General features: G+C 43.6%; 1 protein-coding gene across 1 annotated transcript; it reads right to left on the minus strand.

Annotated features, from left to right (window-relative positions):
- Positions 1–7579: 7579 nt before the first annotated feature.
- On the minus strand, positions 7580–23157 carry LOC126355496 (UDP-glucuronosyltransferase 1A5-like). Its single transcript, XM_050005814.1, has 3 exons — positions 22975–23157; positions 8223–8609; positions 7580–7651 (listed from the first exon to the last, which is right to left on the minus strand). Exons 1-3 carry the CDS (start codon positions 23155–23157, stop codon positions 7580–7582), a joined length of 642 nt encoding a protein of 213 aa, XP_049861771.1.
- Between the last annotated feature and the right edge of the window lie 290 nt (positions 23158–23447).

Genomic DNA, 23447 nt, shown 5'->3' on the forward strand with positions numbered 1-23447 from the left:
AGATAACTTCAAGGAAGTTAAAAAAATTGGCCAGGGGACCTTTAGAACAGCACTTTCCATAATCAACAAACTTAAATACTAAAATACTTAGATACTAAAGCACACACTTTTTATACTGAATATTTAACTTGAAGAAATCCTCTTTCTTACTGGAATTTACTTTCAAAAGATATTACTCTTTGAAGTAATTCTGTATAGTTATTTAACAGATTCTAATAACTTGGCTTCACTTTGATTGAATTTTACGTAAGCATGCTTTTACTATAACATTTTGCAATAGTTGAGAAAGCTTTGTTATTATTTACACAAAAACAATTTAAATGGTAACTCTTTACATTAACTTGGCACTTCAAAAGTCTGTAAAACAGGATACTCGAATTAATCAAACACCAGGAAGAAACTCTATATAGGTGTATGGTTGGGATGAAATAACAGGATGAACCAGTTCCTTTAAGGTTCAAGAATGATTATAAAAACACAGTTTAAATTAATGGTTCACGTTGTACAAAAGTAGGAATACAAAAAATCTTATCTGGTGGCTGTAGGCTTGGGTGAGGCGAACAATTATGACGGCTACACTACTCATAGTGTGGCCTGAAGTATCTTGCTGTGTGGGCTCAATTTCTCTTCTTGGCATTGTTCAATTTTACATACAGTAGCTCAACAACTCGCAGAGGTGTTGCAACAATCACTACTGCTTACAGACTGTGTGGCTTACTTTCTGCGCTTGCTCTAGGTAGCGCGCTAATTTGCCCTTGCCACCTTTTCGACTTTCCAGAACCACTTCCATTTTAAACACAAGCATACTGGCTTTTACATAACGCCTATTTCTTACATTGTTCCTAGACGTGACCAGTTCTTAAATTGTCAAATTTACCTCAACATTAGCAATCTATACAAACAAATATTTTTAAATGCGAAATGTCATAAGAAAATTATTTACAGTAATAAACAATTTACATCGTATTTTACATACATTACTCACATACAATGCGAAGAACTTCAAACTCCAGTGTAGCACACTTCACTTTACATCTACAGAAGTATATAGTACCAAAATGCGAAAATTTTAAAGAAAAAAATTATAAAAATTTAAATTAACCGTAAACAAGTAATGTTATAGGCTGTGTTGTTTGTTACGAGTTTCTTAAGCCAGAACGGGATAGCTAAAGAGACTCTGAACCAACCGTAACATCTGTGATATCTGGAAATGACTCATCTGGTGGTACTGCGATACCATATTAAGGAAATATTCAAAGAAAATAGTGATATCTTCGACGTCAGTACCATATGAAGGACATAAAGATATTAGGGAAAGAGCTGATCTTTGGAAGACTCGTAGTTGGTGACTATTCAGAAATACGATTGCTGACTGAAAAGGAGTGGTGAGGTGAGGAATTTCGCGAGTACACTACGTACTGCGTGGTGAGTTTCCTTCCCAAGACACTATTTGGGAGATCAGCGCGTATCTATACGCCGCAGTTAGTAAGAATGATTCGTTCTGGAAAGAATAGTCTATTGTATGAGTGTTGAGTAGCGCTTCAATTTTGACCACAGTACCCACAGTGTCATACAACCAGTTATTTATTGGTTTTCTTCTGCTCTTCAGTTCATTCTGTTGGAAAGAAAAACATTGACACGTCACTGCGTTTGTTTTGACCAACTAAAGCAGTAGAAAAGGAGTAGCAGAAGTACTGAACTAGGTTTCCAAATGTTCCTTTACAAAGGAAGTACTACAAATATTGACACAGCACAATTAGCGCATCATTAGAAAAATGAGTGCTGTACATATCAATGGCGATGACGCTGAGAAACAAAAGAGATCATTAAACTGAACAGGTCCCCCAAAGTCCAATGGCTTTGCTGCCCGAGTCTATACAGGATCTGCAGTTGACTTAGACACTCTTTTGGCCATAATATACCGTAGATCTCTCTGAATCTGTGCCCATTATTTGCTCACACCTGCCTACAAGAAGAATAGCAGAAATGATTCACAAAAGTGCCATGTAATGTCACTGACAACCAGACCTTGTAGGATCTTAGAACAACTTATGAGCCCAAATGTAATGAGATATCTCGAACAGAATCGCCTCTTCCAACTCCAACCAGAATGAATTTGGAATGACCCAGTCACATGAAACCAAACTAACGTTCTTCACACAGGACGTCCCGAAACCCGTGGGTCAAGGCAAAAACGTAGACACAATTTGTCTAGTCTTACGTCAAAGCATTTGATTAAGTGATTACTAATTAAGTCCAAATATACGAAGTTTTTGACTGGGTTAATGATTTCTTTGCTATCGACAGATGCAAATCTAATTTTACATATACCTCAGGGACATGTATCGCTACGCTTACTGTTAATGCTGTACGTTAATGACATGATCGACAATATTGATAGCATTCCCAGACTTCTTGCAGATGATACTGCTACGTATAACGACCCACTATGCACAGCTATTCAGTAACAGATTATTAATATTTCAAAGTAGTGCAAAGATTGGAAACGAAACTTGCTTCAGATTTTCAGAAGCGTAAATCTGTGTACACCACAAAATGCTAGCACGTTATAGTCCATGAGTACTATGGCAATGAAGCACAGTTCGAATCAGAAAAATCTGTATGTAACAATTTGTGGGGATATGAAATGGAAAGATTTCGTAGGCCTAGTCGTAGACAAGCAGGAGTCTAACTTCGGTTCATTAGTACAATACTGTGAAAATGCATCCACTCTACAGAGGAGATCGCTTAAAAAATACAAGGCGCGCTGAAAAACTCGTTGAATGGTCCCAAAGGCTAACATCAGCGTCACTTATAATGAGAGAAATGTCAACAGGCGCTTCCTATGACGAAAACCGGTGAAGTGAAGCAATGGTGCACACTGCGACCACATTAACGGAGTCAATATGAAAACTTGTGTCACTGCAAACTGGAGCAACCCGTTGACATGAAATTTTGCTTCAAGTTAGGGAACACTGTGACGGAGGCTCATGGGATGTCAGCGCAACTGTATGAAGTTGGAGTAGTGACTAGGAAGTGTCTCCCTTAGAGACGGAAAGGGAGGCGGCCTGGATGAGCCACTTTGGGGTCGACTGTCAACAAGAACAGTGCCAGACAACGTGGAAAGAGTGAAACGGATGCTTGCGGAGGGTCGGCGACTGTCTTTGAAAGTGACAACAGAAGAGTCGAAGATAAGCAGAGACGGTATAAGAAGCATTGTTCACGAATATTAAAAAAGGCGGGAGATCTGTGCCCGGTTTGTACCGCATACGCTGGCAGACAAGAATGAACAAACACGGATGGAAACGTCTGGACATGTCATCGACATGTCTGGCCGGTGTCATCACTTTTTGAAAACCATCATTAGAGGATATGAGACCTGGTGCTACCAAAACGATCCAGAGCCCCACCGACAGTCAGTGGTATGATGTTCATCATCTTTCGCGAGCCAAAAAAAAAAGTCGACTGGCTAAATTTAAGCTTCCGTCAATGATGACAGTCTTTTCCGACAGGAAGGGCTTCATATATATGAGGAATTACTACCCGAGGACCAAATTGTCAACATGGAAGTTTATGACTGAGTTTTGAAACGGCTGCTACAACGCATCCGGCGGATTCGGCCACAGCTGTACCTGAGTGGACGGTGGAATCTCGTCGACGATAACGCCCGTCCGCATATCGCTATCTATGTGCTCAACTTTGTCGCTCAGCGCAAGGTGAATGTTTTGCAACAGCCTCCTTATCTTCCAGGTTTGGCGCCGAGAGACTTCTTTTTGTTTCACTTTAATTTGACAAAGTGTGGCCTCAGCGATTTGAGCGATTCCCCAACAAGCGTTTGCCAATGCCTTAGCAAACGATATCAGAGGTGTGTTGTAGCTAATGGTGATTACCTGAAAGCCCAAAACTCCGAACAAGCCTCAAAAGGCCCAACAGTATCGACCGCCTGCAGTATCATTTAGAGCCAACTGGTGTCACTGGATGCGGTTATGGAGGGCATGTGGTCAGCTCTCCACTCTACCGTTCGTTGCCAGTTTTCGTGACCGAAGCCGCTACTACTCATACAAGTAGCTCCTCAGTTGGTCTCACAAGGGCTGAATGCATCCCACATGTCAACAGCTCTCGGCAGACCCATCCGGGTCTAAGTATGAGGTCTACCACCAGCGTGCTAGCCGAGCCCAACAACCCTTAACGTCGGTGATCTTACAGGAACTGGTGTTACCACTGCGACAAAGCCGTTGACCAGTAAAGGTACTTTGTTTGTAGCCCTTATTTCAATTATTTTCTGAGACCATTCACAGAATTTTTCACATGCACCTTGTACTGAAGTGACCAAGCTTATAATACTGCTCAAGTGTATGTCACACGTACCTAATAGGACTAATATAATAAATAGAAAGTTGGACAATACGAATAGTAACATGTCTGACACAGGTGAGAGCTCGGGGATACTGTAGAAAAACTGAACTGGCAGACCACTGAAAATAGGTTTCAACTAATCTCTATTAGTCTTAAGAAGAAGTGTTCAGGACTCTAGGAGAATACACTACTGGCCATTAAAATTGCTACACCACGAAGATGACGTGATACAGTCGCCAAATTTAAGCGACAGGAAGAGGATGCTGTGATATGCAAATGATTAGCTTTTCAGAGCATTCAACAGGGTTGGCGCCGGTGGCGACACATACAACGTGCTGCCATGAGGAAAGCTACCAACCGATTTCCCATACACAAACAGCAGTTGACCGGTGTTGCATGGTGAAACGTTGTTGTGATGCCTCGTGTAAGGATGTAAAATGCGAAACCATCATGTTTCCGACTTTGATAAACGTCGGATTGTAGCCTATCGCTATTGCGATTTATCGTATAGCGACATTGCTGCTCGCGTTGGTCGAGATCCAATGATTGTTGGCAGACTGTGGAATCGGTGGGTTCAGGAGGGTAATAGGGAACGCCGTGCTGGATCCCAAGGTCCTCGTATCACTAGCAGTCAAGATGACAGGCATCTTATCCGCATGGCTGTAACGGATCGTGCAGCCACGTCCGATCCCTGACTCAACAGATGGGGACGTTTGCAAGACAACAAGCATCTGCACGATCAGTTCGACGACGTTTGCAGCAGCATGCACTATCAGCTCGGAGACCATGGCTGCGGTTACCTTTGACTCTGCATCACTGACAGGAGCGCCTGCGATGGTGTAATCAACGACGAACGTGGGTGCACGAATGGCAAAACGTAATTTTTTCAGATGAATCTAGGTTTCGTTTACAGCATCATGATGCTCGAATCCGTGTTTGGCGACATCGCGGTGAACGCACATTGGAAGCGTGTATTCGTCATCGCCATACTAGCGTATCACCCGGCATTATGGTATGGGGTGCCATTGGTTACATGTCTCAGTCACCGCTTCTTCGCATTGACGGCACTTTGAACAGTGGACGTTACATTTCACGTGTGTTACGACCCGTGGCTCTACCCTTCATTAGATCCCTATGAAACCCTACATTTCAGCACTATAATGCACGACCGCAAGTTGCAGGACCTGTACGGGCCTTTCTGGACACAGAAAATGTTCGACTGCTGCCCAGGCCAGCACATTCTCCAGATATATCACCAATTGGAAACGTCTGGTCAATGGTGGCCTAGCAACTGGCTTCTCACAATACCCCAGTCACTACTCTTGATGAACTGTGATATCGTGTTGAAGCTGCATGAGCAGCTGTACCTGTACACGCCATGCAAGATCTGTTTAACTCAATGTCCAGGCGTATCAAGGCCGTTATTACAGCCAGAGGTGGTTGTTCTGGGTGCTGATTTCTCTGGATCTATGCACCCAAATTGCGTGAAAATGTAATGACATGTCAGTTCTAGTATAATATATTTGTCCAATGAATACCCGTTTATCATTTGCAATTCTTCTTGGTGTAGCAATTTTAATGGTCAGTAGTGTACTACAGCCGCACGTTCATCGCTCCCATAGGGAGAGTGAAGACAATATTATACGATCCGTATCACGTACAGCGGCATTTGCGTAGTGAATTTTCCCGCGCTCCACATCACAATATGTGGCACGTAGGGCAGTGCCATCTGCCACATAGTGTTTGTGTAGAAGCACATGTTATCACATTTGGGCTGTAGACTACATATCTTCTCCTTTTCTTGTGATACTTTCATTTAGATATATATTATTGTCTTTTACTTCTTATTTTGAATTATTTTAGCATTTAATGGCGATATATAAGAGAATTCAAAGCCCAACGCTATTCATACCAATGCTTAATCCATATTTAACTATGAATGTTGTCTTGAGCGTAGACGAAAACTGCAGTGGATTCTGCAGCCTTTTATTAAATTGTCACACCGGTTATAGTCAGATCACGGAAGGAGAGTAACGTCTGGCGTGGATAGTAATTGTATGGTTAACCGTATGGGTAAAGTACGTGCTGTTGGCTATTTTCCCTTTGCTTTCACGGCGAAGGTGAGATGGGATGGTGGCGTAAAATTCCTGACCACCAGACCTCAGGTCGATGTCCTGGATTATACTCTAAACCTTTGCGCAGCATCTCGTGTAGTGTAGGCATCTGATACTGTTGATGGTGAGCCGTCCGGCAAAAGGTGGCGCTAAGCTCAGCGCCCCCTTGGTGCTATTCGAAAGGAGTAGGCTGTGTGCCGGTACTAGATTTCACTTCTCCCATCTCTCATCACCATTCACTACACCCCACGATACACACACACACACACACACACACACACACACACACAATTGTCATACTTCGCGAAGGCATGGCGTCATCGTGGGCAAACTGCAGAAAAACATAGACGGCTAAACCTGCCCTTCCCGAATCTCCCAACCAACAGCGCGTAAGTAGTGTATTCGTTCACTGCTCGTTGAAAGAGATGAAATTTCAGGAGGTAGAATGAAAACCTGGGAATACTTACTGAGGTAGTTACAAACACACAGAATAAGAGGTTCGCTGCAATACAGGAGTTTTTTGTACTTACAGATTCGCTTCTTACGTCGTTCTAAATATTTGGTTTCATCGTTCAGACTCAGTAAGTCGGAAAAATTTGTTACCTTTTCTCCCTACAAAAGCAACACTTCATTTAGTGTTGTGTGAAATAGGAAAAAAGCGTTCCCCTCGGCCACGCAGACATTTCCACAGTGGCAGAGCACAGCTAACAAAATCAGGTTCTGGACGTCTGTAATCCAATACGTGGATGAAAAGAAGAGTAGATGACTATCTCCTTAATCATAACAGCAGTCGTTACGCCGTTTGCAGATGGATTTCTGCCCTGTCATTGCTTCGGAAAGAAAGTCACCGGGTACAACTGATATAGAAACCAGCAGCACTGCCAGCATTTAGACCCAAAATAAACTGTCGCCCCCATCCCCTCCCCCCCCCCCCCCCTCACATCATCAGGTTACATTCCATAACACCTTTCGGGACAATACGACAGAAGGTATGTGACTGGCCAATGCAACACTTCAGGGGAGTCTATGAAAGACGACATACAGATCCGACCCAGGTTTCTGATGTTTTTCATTGGTTTAGAAGCCCCCAAAATGTTCTTAATCATTTTTCAATTGGGTGATGTAGGAATCCTGTCAAAAATTTCCTTCAAAATAGACTCCTGCTCAGCTCCGCAGAAGAGCTGAATTTCGCATAGAAAGTCTGAATTATCATATAAAGGCGATTTTGCTGTAGAAAACATTCTAACGTTGCAGTTCCTATCTCATAATTTCTTAAACCAAGAGTATCGATGACGACGTTTGCTTGTTGCCTTCTTTTACAATACCATCGTTGATTATACCAATGTGTGCTAGTAGCTCTTCTGGAATCTCTCTGGCAGTCTTCTCAAACTTGTCAGTCTCTACAAACATGCAACCATCGGCGGCTGACATAATTCTCGTTGTCATTTTTTTCTAACAGAAATCATTTGTATGTACGCATTTACATGCGCAACCTAAGGTCACACGTAGTGTGTTCAGTGACATGTATGGCAATTTTCGACGAATCTGCGTATGATATATTTATTAGGTATTTCAGTGCACTGTCAGACGGTTTTAGAAATGCGTCGTGTCCACAGTTGTGTGTAATCGATCAAGAAATGTTCAGTTACTCATCAAGAGTGGAGGATATTCTTACAAGGAAGAGTTTTACACAAATTATTTAAAAGTGAAATTATTCTTCTGGGTTAACACACAGTAAATGTTACTACTTACTTGAGGAAGTGGCTTCCGCTGTTTCTCTAGATGTAGTCCCGTCACCTCAATGACATTAGGCAACAGTGGCCGTGGGTAATTCACGCTGAAGTGGTTGTTGACAGTAAGAAGGCTGAAGTTTGTGTCAATTTCTTGCATAGGGGGGTGATCAGGGCCAAAATACCTCCTAATCAGTTCATTTTGCGATGGCATTGTTACGTAGTTCCATGTGTAAGATATTCGAGCCATAACATAGGTATTATATAGTCTTTCCCAGAAAGACATGTGGTCTGTGTAGCCAACCATGAAATCGTAACAGTATGCTGGGTTGTTGGGATTTCCATAATAAGGGAGTACTGGAGCAGGAGAGCCCAGATACACGTAACCAATTGTTGGTGGGGATCCAAGCTGGTGAATCAAGCCATAATAGCAATAATATAATAACTGCTCCAGAATAACTACGTCGAAAGACGGTTGGGACCTGCTTACAAAAGTAAAACATCTTAGTATCAAGCATTTTAGAATGTAAAACATATCGCTCAGTTCAAACGACATAATTACCGGAGAAAATCCTTCATCTGTTGGGATTCTAACTGGATCTCACACACAGCCTTTCCTGAAGGAGAGCATGTTTCTATATATTCTACTGGACTTTGGTCCAACATCGACGTAAAGTCAAATGTTTTTCTCCAATAGTCGTATGTGATCGATACATCAATTTCTGTAAAATTCTGGATGTTTTTCTGTAGGAAAAAATGCATTTCAGTAGATACGTTTCACAAATATATTACATGTTCAATAACGAACTACACAATAGTGTCCAACTTCTAAGTGTCGGCGTGAAAAAGGAAAACTGAATGAGAAGAATCTGAAACTCATTCTATAACTGCAGTACACAGTCAGCCGAGTAGCTCTAAGTATAAGTAACACTTGACACGATATTCTGTATTAAGCTCTTTTCTTTACTGCATGAGCTTGTTTGTCAGTGGACGTACGCTTAAGAATTACCTGTAACAGACTTTTAATAGGAACGTTACTTAAAGATAACACATTGCAGAGGATCAGGAACACTTTTTCCCGCCATATGTACATCGTCTGAACACAGGTTTACTGGCTACAGTCCACACATGCAGAAAAGTACGCCAGACAACGACCATCGTCACGGCTGAGCTTGCTAACGTATGTCAGTATGGTGTTTCTCGACTCTGAGGTGTGTGGCTCGAGACCGGGCGTTGGAATTAATTTTCATCTCTTGTATTTACCTGGCAAAAGGACTGCAGCTGAAGTGTAGTGCCCTTGAACACAAGACTTAGCGCCAATAACCTGGACTAAATACCAGAAGTCCCCATAGCGGTACATGGAGTGAGGGAATGAGAAACTGTTGACTGAAATCCGTCCGATAGATCGGAATGTGAAGATGGGTGGTCCCCTTGGTGCCTGTGTGAGAAGAGGCTACGTGCTGTCACAGGTTTCACTCTCCCTCTTCTCACATTTTCATACAATACAAATAAGTCCACTACTGCCCATTAAAATTGCTACACCACGAAGGTGACGTGCTACAGACTCGAAATTTAAGCGACAGGAAGAAGATGCTATAATGCTGTATATGCAAATGATTAGCTTTTCACAGCATTCACACAAGATTGGCGCCGGTGGCGACACCTACAACGTGGTGCAATGAGGAAAGTTTCCAACCGATTTCCCATACACAAACAGCAGTTGATCGGCGTTGCCTGGTGAAACGTGGTTGTGGTGGCTCGTGTAAGGACGTGAAATGCGTAATCATCACGTATCCGACTTTGATAAACGTCGGATTGTAGCCCATCGCGATTGCGGTTTATCGTATCGTGACATTGTTGCTCGCGTCGGTCGAGATCCAATGGTTGTTGGCAGAATATGGAATCGGTGGGTGAAGGAGGGTAATACGTAACGTCATACTGGATCCCAACGGCCTCGTATCACTAACAGTCGAGATGACAGGCATCTTATCCGCATGGCTGTAACGGATCATACAGCCAAATCTCCATGCCTGAGCCAACAGCTGGGGACGTTTGCAATACAACAACCATCTGCACGAACAGTTCGACGACTTTTTCAGTATCAGTGCCTATCAGCTCGGAGACCATTGCTGCGATTACCCTTGACGCTGCATCACAGACAGGAGCGCCTGCGATGGTGTACTCAACGACGAACCTGGGTGCAAAAATGACAAAACGTCATTTTTTCCGATGAATCCAGGTTCTGTTTACAGCATAAAGATGGTCGCATCCGTGTTTGGCGACATCGTGGTGTACGCACATTGGAAGCGTGTATTCGTCATCGCCATACTAGCGTATCACCCGGCGTGATGGTATGTGGTGCCATTGGTTATACGTCTCAGTCACCTCTTGTTCGCATTGACGGCTCTTTGAACAGTGGACGTTACATTTCAGATGTGTTAGGACCCGTGGCTTTACCCTTCATTAGATATCTTCCAAACCTTACATTTCAGCAGGATAATGCACTTCCGCAATTTGCTTGTTCTGTATGGGCCTTTCTGGATACAGAAAATGTTCGACCTCTGCCCTGACCAGCACATTCTACAGATCTCTCACCAACTGAAAACGTCTGGTCAATGGTGGCCGAGCAACTGGGTCGTCACAATACGCCAGTCACTACTCTTGATGAACTGTGGTATCGTGTTGAAGCTGCATGGGCAGCAGTATCGATACACGCCATCCAAGCTCTGTTTGACTCAATCCCCAGGCGTATCAAGGCCGTTATTACGGCCAGAGGTGGTTGTTCTGGCTACTGATTTCTCTGGATCTATGCACCCAAATTGTTTGAAAATGTAATGACATGTCAGTTCTAGTGTAATATATTTGTCCAATGAATACCCATTTATCATCTGCATTTCTTCTTGGTGTAGCAATTTTAATGGCGAGTAGTGTACTATACACCTACCCATTAGAATCACCTACACTTAACAGATCCATTTAAGACACAACTCTCATACTGTCACGAACTGCGTAGAAAGGGATCATACAACGAGGTGACAAAAGACCTCCTAATATTGTGTCGGATCTTTTTTTTCCTTGGGGAAGCGCAGCAACTTGGCGTGACATGCACTCTACAAGCCGTTTGAAGTCCCCTGCATAAATGATAAGCCATGCTGCTTCTATGCAGGATTTCATGGGCGATCTGACCTCTCGACTGTGTTCCATAAATGTCCAATGTGATTCATGTCGGGTGAGATGGGTGGCCAAATCAAAACGTTGTAATTGTCCAGATTGTTCTTCAAACCAGTTGCGAACAATTATGGCCCAGAGCCATGGCAATTTTAATTCATACAAATTCCAACGTTGTTTAGGAACATAAAGTCCACAAATGGCTGAAAATAGTCTGTAAGTAGCTGTTTCCAGTCACTGATCAGTTCCATTCCATGTAAACACAGCCCGCACCATTATGCAGCCGGCCACCACTAGCTTGCACAGTGCCTTATTGACAACTAGAATCCATGGCCTCTTGGAGTCTGGGCTACAACTGAACCATACCATCATCTCTTATCAAATGAATTCGAGACTCATCTAACCAGGCCACAGTTTTCCAGACTCTAGAGCCCAACTGGTATGATCACGATTCCAGGAAACCCGCTGAAGTCTATATCTCGCTGTTAACTGAGGCACTCGTGTGTGTCGTCTGCTGCCATAGCCCATTAAACCCAATTTCGCTTCGTCATCCTAACGAACATGTTCGTCGTGCGTCCTACATTGATTTCTACGATTGTTTCACACAGTGTTTCTTATCTGTTAGCACTGACAACTCTAAGCAAAACCCGCTGCCCTCGGTCGTTATGTGAAGGCTGTAGGCCACTGCGTTGTCCTTGACGAGAGGTAATAGGTGAAATTTCGTATTCTCGGCACACTCCTGTGGCTGTGAACCTCGGAATATTGAATTCCCTGACGATTTCCGAAATTGAATGTCCCATGCGTCTGATTCTAAGTACTATTCCGCGTTCGAAGTCGATTAATTTCCGTCGTGCGGTCACAATCACTTTGGAAACCTTTTCACATTAATCAGCTGAGTACTAATGACAGCTCGGCCAATGCACTGCCCGTTTCTACCTTGTGTAGGCGATACTATCGCCGTCTGTATGTGTTGTAGAGCGCTGATGAAGCAAATACTTCTCTATTAAGCTGCTGAATTTACACATAGGAGTCTCCCAAGCCAACAGTACCACTGTCATCGAGTGAATGTTTCTTCTTCTGTCGACTACAGAGATGGCTCAAATGGCTCTGAGCACTACGGGACTTAACGTCTGAGGTCACCAGTCCCCTATAAATTAGAACTACTTAAACCTAACTAACCTGAGGACATCACACACATCCATGCCCGAGGCAGGATTCGAACCTGCGACCGTAGCGGTCGCGCGATTCCAGACTGGAGGCTTAGACCCTCTCGGCCTCCCCGGTCGGCGACTACAGAGATGACGTACTGTAACCACGTGACCGAGAGATGTTTTCTGTATCTCATAAATAGAAGCTGAACTGACCGCATGAGTCTAAACTGCAATATTTCGTTTTAAAAATAAATTATTTAAGATACAAAAGGCAACCACGACGTCTTTTATAAAATTTTACATGATTGTGAAACCCAGCTATGAGAAGCTGATCTTGGTTTTTGATTGAGATTTCTGGAATATATCGATAGATGGACGTAAATGGACAAACAAATGATTATAGTGTCAAAAAAATTATTTATTCAAGAGAAAGCGCTTCACAAAATGAGCAAATTAATAATGCGTTGGTCCATCTCTGGCCCTTATTCAAGCGGTTATTCAGTTAGGCATTGGTTGACAGAGTTGTTGGATGTCATCCTGAGGAATACCGCGCCAAATTCTGTCGAACTGGTGCATTGTTGTTGTTGTGGTCTTCCGTCTTCTGCCTGGTTTGAGGCAGCTCTTCTTGCTACTATGCCCTGTGCAAGCTTCTTCGCCGAGCAACTACTTCAACCTACATCCTTTTGAATCTGCTTCTCTATTCATCTCTTGCTCTGCTTCTACGAGTTTTGCCCTCCATACTCCTCTCCAGTGATAAACTGGTAATTCTTTGACGCCACAGAATGTATCCTTCTTCTAGTCAAGTTGTGCCACAAATTCCACTTCTCCCCAATTCTATTCAGTACCTCCTTGTTAATTACATGACCTACCCAACTAATCTTCAGCATCCTTCAGCAGCACCCCATTAAAAAAGCTACTGTTCTCTTCTAGTCTAAGCTATTTATCATCCATGTTTCACTTCCATACATGAATACACTCCATACAAATACTTACAGGAAAGACTTCCCGACACCTAAATCTATACTCGATATTAACAAATTTCTCTTCTTGAGGAACGCTTTCCTTGCCATAGCCAGTCTACATTTTATATGCTCTCCACTTCGACCATCATCAGTTATTTTGCTGCCCAAATAGCAAAACTCATCTACTGCTTTAAGTGTCTTATTTCCTTATCTTATTCCCTCACAATCACCTGATTTAATTCGACTTCATTCCATTATCCTCGTTTTGCTTTTGTTGATTTTCATCTTATATCCTACTTCCAAGACACTGTCCATACCGTTCAACTGCTCTTCCAGGTCCTTTGCTGTCTCTGAGAAAATTACGATGTCGTCGGGAAACCTCAAAGTTTTAATTTATTCTGCCGGCCCGTGTGGCCCAGCAGCTCTAGGCTCTTCAGTCTGGAACCGCGCGACCACTACGGTCGCAGGTTCGAATCCTGACTCGGGAATGGATGTGTATGATGTCCTTAGGTTAGTTAGCTTGAAGTAGAGGACTGATGACCTCAGATATTAAGTCCCATAGTGCTCAGAGCCATTTCAATCATTTTAGTTGCTTCTCCATGGACTTGTATTCCTACTCCACGTTTTTCTGTTGTTTCCATTACTGTTTGATCAATATACAGATTGAATAAGACAAAGAACACAGAAAATGTTGTGGGGAAGGCTAACCAAACGTCACTTAGGATCTGTAACAGTTCTACCAAGGAGACCGCCTACACTACCCTTGTCCGTCCTCTTTTAGAATACGGCTGCGCGGTGCGAAATCCTTATCAGATAGGATTATATCAGATTAGATTAGATTATATTTACTTTCATTCCAAATTATCCATAGTGAGGAGGTCCTCCAGGACGTAGAACATGTCAAAAAAAAACAACAGTATGTGACAAATATTTACAACTAAAACAAATAAGCTAATGTACCATTCCACAGGTCCCAAGTGAAATAATCGTCATTTTTAAATGAACACTATATGAAAGAGTCATTTTACAAATACTAATGTACTGAATTTAAAATAAAAAAGCTCAAAAAAGGGTAGTTTTGTATTATCGCGAAATAGGGGAGAGAGTGTGACTGAAATGATACAGTATTTGGGATGGACATCATTAGTTTTTCGTTGTGGAAAGATCTTTTCACAAAATTCCAATCAAAAACTTTTTAATCCGAATGCCAAAATATGTTTTTGATGCCGACCTACATAGGGAGAAACGATCACCATGATAAAACAAGGTAAATCAGAGCTCGTACACAAAGATATAGATGTTCGTTCTTCCCGCGCGCTATACAAGATTGGAATAATAGAGAATTATGAAGATGGTTCGATGAACCCTCTGCCAGGCACTTAAATGTGGTTTTCTGGGTGTCCATGTATATGCAGTTGAGTATCTGGGACAGGCTACAACCCTATCCCACTCCCTTCTCAACCATTGCTTCCCTTTCATGCCCCTCGACTCTTTATAACTGACATCTGGTTTCTGTACAAATTGTAAATAGCATTTCGCTCTCTATATATTATTCCTGCCACCTTCAGAATTTGAAAGAGAGTTTGCCAGTCGACATTGTCAAAGGCTTTCTCTAAGTCTATAAATTCTATAAACGTAGGTTTGCCTTTTTTTAATCTATCTTCTAAGATAAGTCGTAGGGTCAATATTCCCTCGCGTGTTCCAGCATTCCAAAGGAATGCAAACTGATCTCCCCTAAGGTCGGCTTCTACCAGTTTTTCCATTCGTCTGTAAGGAAATCGTTTTAGTATTTTGCAACCGTGACTTATTAAACTGATAGTTAGGTAATTTTCCCACTTGTCAACGCTTTAATTCATTGCAATTGGAATTACTATATTCTTCTTGAAGTCTGAGGATTTTTTGCCTGTCCCATACATCTTGCTCACCAGATGGTAGAGTTTTGTTATGGATGGCTTTCCCGAGACTATCAGTAGTTCTAATGGAATTTTGTCTACTACTGCCGCCTTGTTTCAGCTTTGGTCTTTCAGTGCTCTGACAATTTTTTTACACAGTATCAATTTCTCCCATCTCATCTTCAGCTACGTCCTCTTCCATATTGCCCTGAAGTGCATCGGCCTCGTATAGACCCTCTACATAATCCTTCCACCTGTCCGCTTTCCCTTCTTTTCCATCTGAGCTCTTGATATTCATACAAGTGGTTCTCTTTTCTCCATAGGTCTCTCTAATTTTCCTGTAGGCAGTATCTATCTTACTCCTAGTGATATATGCCTCTACATCCTTACATTTGTTCTCTAGCCATTATTGCTTAGCCATTTTGCACTTCCTGTCGATATCATTTTTGAGACGTTTGTATCGTCTTCATTTACTTCATTTTTATATTTTATCCTTTCATCAATTAAATTCATTATCCTGTTACTCATGGATTTCCACTAGCCCTCGTCTTTTTATCAGCTTGATCCTCTCCTGCCTTCACTATTTCATCTCTCAAAGCTACCCATTGTTCTTCTACTGCATTTCTTTCCTCTGTTCTTGTCAATTATACCATAATGCTCTCTCTGAAACACTCTACCCCCTGGTTCATTCAGTTTATCCAGGTCCCATCTCCACAAATTCACAATTTTTTTTGCAGTTTCTTAAGTTTTAATCTACAGTTCATAACCAATAAGTTGTAGTCAGAGGCCAATGTCTTACAATTTAAAAACTGGTTCCTAAAATTCTGTCATACAATTATATAATCTATCTGAAACCGTGCAGTGTCTCCAAGCCTCTTGCACAAATACAACCTTCTTTCATGATTCTTCAACCAAGTGATTAAGTTATGTTCTGGGCAAAATTCTACATGGCAGCTTTATCTTTCATTCCTAACCCCAGTCTACATGCACCTACTACTTTTCCTTCTCTTCCTATTCCTCTTACCGAATTCCAGTCCCCATGACCATCAAATTTTCGTCTCCCTTATCTGAATAATATTTTTTATCGCTTCATACATTTCTTCAATCTCTTCATCATCTGCGGCGACGTGGTAGACGTGGACGTCGTGTCTGTGTTGGCTACAATAATGCGTTCACTATGCTGTTCGTAGTAGTTTATCAGCGCTACTATTTTTTTTATTCATCATTAAACTTACTCCTTCATTACCCTTATTTGATTTTGCATTTATAATCCTGTATTCACCTGACCAGAAGTCTTGTTTCTCCTGCCATCGAACTTCACTATTTCCCAGTATATCTAACATTATCCATTTCCGTTTTTAAATTTTCTAACTTACCTGACCGATTAAGGGATCTGACATTCCACGCTCCGATCCGTAGAATGCCTTTTTTCCTTCTCCTTTGCCCGGAGATCCGATTGGGGACTATTTTAACTATGGAATATTTCCCAAGAGGAGGCCATCATCATTTAATCACATTAGATCATTAAAATCCCGAGCTGTTTGGAGAGTCCTGCCCATAATGCTCCAAATGTTCTCAGTTCGTGGGAGGTCCAGCGACCTTGCTGGCCTAGATAGAGTTTGGCAACCACGAAGACAAACAGTAGAAACTCTCGCCATGTGTGGGCGGCCAATCTCTTTCTGAAATGTTAGGCGAGGATGGCTTGCCATGATGGGCAACAAGACGGGATGTAGAATATATCTACGTACCGCCGTGCTAAAGGATGCCGCAGATAAGAACTGAAGGGGTCGTGCTATGAAATAAATGGCACGCTACACAATGACTGCTGGCTGTCGGGCCATATGGTGGACCGAGTGAGATGGTGCAGTGGTTAGCACACTGGACTCGCGTTCGGGAGGACGACGGTTCAAACCCGGGTCCGGCCATGCTGATTTAGATTTTCTGTGATTTCCCTAAATCGCTTCTGTCAAAATCCGGGATGGTTCCTTTGAAATGGCACGGCCGACTTCCTTCCCCATCCTTACCTAATCCGATGGGACCGATGACATCTATGCCTGGTCCCCTCCCCCTTATCAACCGGGCTGGGGTGGCCGAGCAATTCTAGGCGCTACAGTCTGGTACCGCGTGACCGCTATGGTCGCAGGTTCGAATCCTGTCTCAGGTATGGATGTGTATGATGTCTTCAGGTTAGTTAGGTTTAAGTAGTTCTAAGTTCTAATGGGCTGATGACCTCAGAAGTTGAGTCCCATAGTGCTCAGAGCCATTTGAACCATTTTGAAGCGAATCAACCACCACCACCATATGGCAGGTGACAGACAGGTTGGTGTCCAACTGCTGTACAAGGCATCTACAGACACGTCTTCGCTGGTCATCAGGGAGCAGTCCGAAACAAGACTCATCACTGGAGACATTTCTACTGCAGTCAGGGAGATTCCTGGAGAAGATTGTTTGGAGGCCCCCAGACAGCGGTGGGATACCAACCTGACATTGGCCCGCCATAATGCCTGACAACCAGGAGTGTCGGTTGAGGGTGCATTTCCTTTCACGGCAGCACTTCTTTGGCTGACATCCGCTTACAGCACAGCGGTGGCCAACATCTAACAACTCCATCAATCAAATTCAAGCCGACTAACTGCGTGGACCACCGCGTTATTGACGTGTACAATTTGTGAAGCCCTTTATCTTTAATAAACAGTCGATTTGTTTTTTGAAATTCAAATCACTTGTTTGACTGTACATATACATCATTTCTATCGATTTCCATCCCACTCGGATAATTCCTTTATGCTGAATCGTTTTTTATATTTTGTCTTCGAGCATACGAATAAAAAAATTATCAACTAAATCGCGAATTTCGAATTATAAATACGTATTTTCGTGCTTTTTTTTCTCGTATTCAGAGTTCGCTGAAAGGCTTCTAGGAGCGCTGTTGTCGTTCTTTACCTCCGTGTCGTACCATGGGCCTCACACGTCTTATATTTTGGTGTCCGTCAGGGAGGAATACACATATTTGGTGAGCAGCTGGGTGTGTTCGTGATGGTGCTCGTGATAACACCAGCTCTACCAGCTGATTAAAATAAAATGGTAGACCATTACCATAAATCAAGAACACTTCTGGGCCCATGATGAAACCCCGAGAAAAGCCCTTCGTGATTTTCCGCCATGAACATGATGTGGCCTCCCTACGCTCAAACATCCTAGTGTACTTTTCCGTTAACAGTTTGTTAAAAGAGAACTAAATAAAGATTGTTCTAAAACAAAGTAAACAATAGAAACGTTGTTGCTCTTAACAGAATATTATGACTGATACAATCAAGTAACTTTGAATAGTCACAAAAAATATCAAGTGCTGGCATTTTATTTTGTACTCAATAAAATTATAAATAGCTGCCTCATTACAATAGCCCTTTTAATATACATACTGTCATTGACTCATTACGTTACATATTACAGGGCCACAGAGTTTGAGCTTCTTATTGAAGATTTTTTTATGCTATATGAATTTTCACTACTGGGGATAGTGGTGATTTTCCTTATTTTAAGTGGTGATATTTTTGTATCAGATTTACTTAGTACCACTTTTTCAATGACTGTTCGCTTACCCCTCTGAACTACTTGCAAATTTTTAAACTTTTCGTGGTATCTTCCACTGTTTTGTCAGTAATCACATTACTTTTTCTTTCAGATTTTCTGGAATGCTCATGTGAATGAAATCTGAACGACTCTGGGTCACGTTCTGATGCTCCATCAACCACAGAACAGCAAAGTTCTGGCACCGAGCGGCACGGGTTTTGAATCCGCGCCAGACAGCATGGACCTCGATTACCACTAGAGGTCTCTACAGCAGTCGCGCAATAAGACTTGGCTGCGCGCGGGTTCCTGGGTCGCTAAAACGTGAGGGCGCCTCGGTGAGTACGTGGTCCCAGCAGCCAATAGCGACGTATGGTACTCTGTATATAAGCGCCTGCCTTTCGCACAGCTAGCAGGCGATGATTGTAGGCAAAACCACCTCTTCCTTCCTTCTCCACAGCTTCTATATCACCATTTGTTGACGTACTATCACCCTCACCCCCACTCTCAAGTACCTTGGCGTCACCCTTGACGGTCACCTCCCCTGGACCCCCCATCTCTGGACGACCCAAGCCAAGGCAGCTCCCCCCTCCGTCTCCCCAAGCTCCTTTCTGGTCCCACATGGGATCTGAACCCCTCCACCATCCTCCATACCTATAAACCCCTCATCCGCCCTATCCTCTGCTATATAGACCCTGCATGCATCTCTGCCCCTCCTACCTTTTACAAAGCCCTTGAAATCCTAGAATTTCATGCGCTCTGCCTCGCCTATCGCATCCATCTCCCCTCGTGCACACAGATCCTGTGTGACCTTATTCCGTTCCTTCACCTCCTCCATTTCCTTGAACAGATACGGATCCCATAAACTTGATCCGCTTCACCCACTTGTCTCTCCCATCCTCTCCCACCCCCATCCGCTGTCGCACCTGTATTCCCACTTCCCACCTTCTCTCCATATCTCTACTCTCCATACCCTCGCCCAAGGTGACTTCCACTAAGTCCCCCTCCCTGATGATGCCCTTATCCCCTCCATCTACCCCTCCTACCAACTTTGATCCTCCCCTTCCACACCCTGTCTCTTTTCCTTAGGGCACCCTCTCTCCTCTCCCTCCTCCCTTCCTCCCACCCCCTCCTCCCCTTGGGCTCCCTCTACCCTCTACCTTCTTTCCTCCCTCTCCCATATTCTCTGCCACTGGCATCTACACCCTCCCCTCTCCCTCCTCCCCCACCTTTTCCCCTTTCTGGCAGGTCTCCGGACTCGTACACGTCAAGTGAACATTCATGCGCCGGAGATCATCGCCGTCGGTTCTTTGTGTGTGCCGTCGTGTTAGTGCTTTAGTGTTCCACGCTCACGCTCCATCGTCCACGAGTGTTATTTCAGTCATCAGTGTTCGTCTACAAGTGCTGAACGTTTTTTATTTTACTGCACCTTTGAACGGCTCCGTCTTTTTTTACTCACGTGTGTACTGTTTTTTGTACATCATTATGTTTTGGTTTTCTATGTCTTCCTTGTTGCTATATGTACTGTCTGTGGCCGAAGAGCAGCGTAATATTGCCGCTCTCGGCCCACCTTTGTATAAGGGGTTAAAATAACAATAAAGAAAAGAAAAAGCTCTGCTAGGCAGTCCGAAATACGTGGAGTCTATCGACGTCGCTGCAACAGACAGAGTGTTTAGAGTACTTTGTTTTCGTTACTAGTGGACGTTGTGCATTCGTGTCGTTTGTCACGCCATTGCTTCTTGCGTGTCGTCGTCGTAAGGTCTCCCTGGGTCGTCCGTCGTTGCTCGTGTCCATCCTTTCCCGTTCGTTTGCTGTTCGCCTGCCGCTCCCGTTTGGTCCCGCCACGCTTCGTTCTCGGCAACCCCGCTACAGTCTGTTCCGGTCGTGGTTACAACAAAAGTGTTTATTTAAGTTTTGTGTTTCCGAAAATTCATTATATTTCGTCAGTATTTCAGAGTTATTAAAGGAGTGTTTAAGGCATAACTCTACAGCTTGTCTTGCATTTATGGACAGTTATTGCTTCGTAGTTAAACCTAGAGTTGCAATTCTACCTGTAAGGTAAGAGCAGTGGATAGTGTTACTGGTATTTAGTGTTGTTACCAGGTACGACAGATATGTAAGGGGCGTGGGCAGTGTCAGATGTTGAGTGACTTCTGTGAAGGACACGAAGATGCGGCTTACTCGTGTGAGACATCGTTTCAAAGCACCCTCACTGTGTTTCTTCATTTGGCCGGCTGCTCGTATCGTGCTGTGTCCAGATTCGTGTGGCACCTGGACGTGACCGTGGCCCTATGTTGGACTGCATGGGACGAGAGGGCAGGCATACTCGTCGAAAAGCTTTCGGTCGACCAATTCTGACCACCACAGGGGACGTTCGCCGTGTTGTGCACTAAACACATCGTAAATCCTTCTGCCCTCAAAAAAAAGTAATAAACTTCCTGCAACATTTTGTGCCACCGCACATAATTGGACGGAGACAAGCAGGAGCCAGACCAGGGAGCAGCCGTCCGACGCGTAGTTTGCCGTCAACATCGCAACACAGACGGCTGCTTTTGGAGGAGTGCATTGATCGCGAAGCGAGGACTGGTTACGAATGGCGTCGCACTGCGTTCAGCGATGAATCGCGGTTCGTCACTACCCAGTGTGAGCATCGTCGGTAAGTGCGACGGCGTGCCGGTGATAAGTCCCATTCCTCCAATGTTTTGGAGAGGCCCAGCAGTGTTGCCGGCCGCTGTGGCAGAGCGATTCTAGGCGCTTCAGTCCGGAACCGCACTGCTACTACGGTCGCAGGTTCGAATCCTGCCTCGGGGCCTGGATGTGTGCGATGTCCTTAGCTTAGTTCGTTTTAAGTATAGGGGACTGATGACCTCAGATGTTAACTCCCATATTGCTTAGAGCCATTGGAACCATTTTGAACCCAACAGTGTTAATCCTGACGTCGTAGTGTGGACAGCTGTCAGGAATAACTTCAGGTCAGGGCTGGTAGTGACTGAAAGAACTCTGAGTTGACCCCCTCCTCCCGCTCCCCGATGGATTAGGATATCGACGAGCAGTTACAACAGCTGTGGGCCGGCTTGCCACAGGAGAAGATACAACGTCTTCCCGACCCCCTGCGCAACCGAATCAATGCACACATCCAGCCCATACTGATAAGTGGACTCATACCGACAGGTTCCTTGTAAATCTGGCTCGACTTAATCTCTGAACTACCTCGAGATGACTGGGTGTTTGTGTTATACTCAGTTCATCATCATGTGGCGCGTTTGGACTGAACGAAAGTTGGGACTTTGTACGGGCGCTGATAACCGCGCAGTTGAGCACCCCAAAACCCAAACATCATCATCATCTCTGAACCAATTTATAGAACCAATTTAGTTTAATGCAGGCGCCTTGCAGTTGAAAAAAGCAACCATTATGTTTCGATAATAGACTGTGATACGACCTGATTTTCATAACGTACAGTTGATTCCAGAGCCTCAGTTCGATCCTCAGTTTTGCTACTAGGAGGAGATGGAAAGTGGATCGGCGTCCAATCACTATCGTTAGACTAGTAAAGAATTACAGAAAAAGGGAGAGCTGCAAGCTATACGTGTGAGTCCACAATATTAGTGCCCAGGAAGCAGCGATAGGTCGACAACTTTCCGTGGACCCCTGATCATGAACTCTTTTTGGGTTATTTAGTGGCAGTAAGGGATATGAGAACATTGCGGATTAAGGACAACTGCTCATGGAATGAATGTTCTCATTGTAGTGTATGCTGTCACAGACAAAAAAATTCCACACCCACTTCCAACTCTCGACATCTTTAGAGATTTATTTTTTTCCACCTGCTCTTCCTACTCTCTACATCTGCAGAGATTTTAATCTCTGCACATTTATTTAAATGGTTTCACAATCGTTCTTCTGATGTTTAAGAAATTTTTTCTACGTGCACCAGTTAGTGAAGAAACTTACATTCCATGTTGAAGAACCCGTAGATCTCGCCAAAGATTTTAACTCGAAAAATTATTTTCTGTCGAAGTTGCACTTACTCTTATCGGGTCCGTTGTCATGACTGTGACCTGATGGCCTCTCTTGGCGAGCTCGAGGGCTATCAGTCTGAAAGGCAGCTGGTGGCTGATGGAGGACGTCGGGATGATGCCCAGGATCCTGGCTGAGTGGTTCACTCGAGCTGACACCATCATTACCAGGATCAGCGGCACGGAGGCGTTCATTGTGAAAATGGCAGAAGCTCACCTGCAAGCAGGGGCAACGACCGCGTAAAAGCGCCGTACCGGTCTGTGAAAGAGAAACATTAAGAGATCATCCTTAACGTTTAAGTCTTTCTAGACAGCCCAGTGCATAATGGAACATCTGTTACGGTAACAAATCGTAGCTTTACTTAATGTGTACCCCAGTTTGTTTATGAAGAAGTGATTCTTAGTTTCACACACGAAATTTTGTTGAAGAAATCTTCAGAAGAAGGCAGAAAACAAGAACTCAGAAGAGAAACCTAAAGGGGAAA

This window comes from Schistocerca gregaria, chromosome 3 (assembly GCF_023897955.1).
Source record: "Schistocerca gregaria isolate iqSchGreg1 chromosome 3, iqSchGreg1.2, whole genome shotgun sequence".
Classification (NCBI taxonomy): domain Eukaryota; kingdom Metazoa; phylum Arthropoda; class Insecta; order Orthoptera; family Acrididae; genus Schistocerca; species Schistocerca gregaria.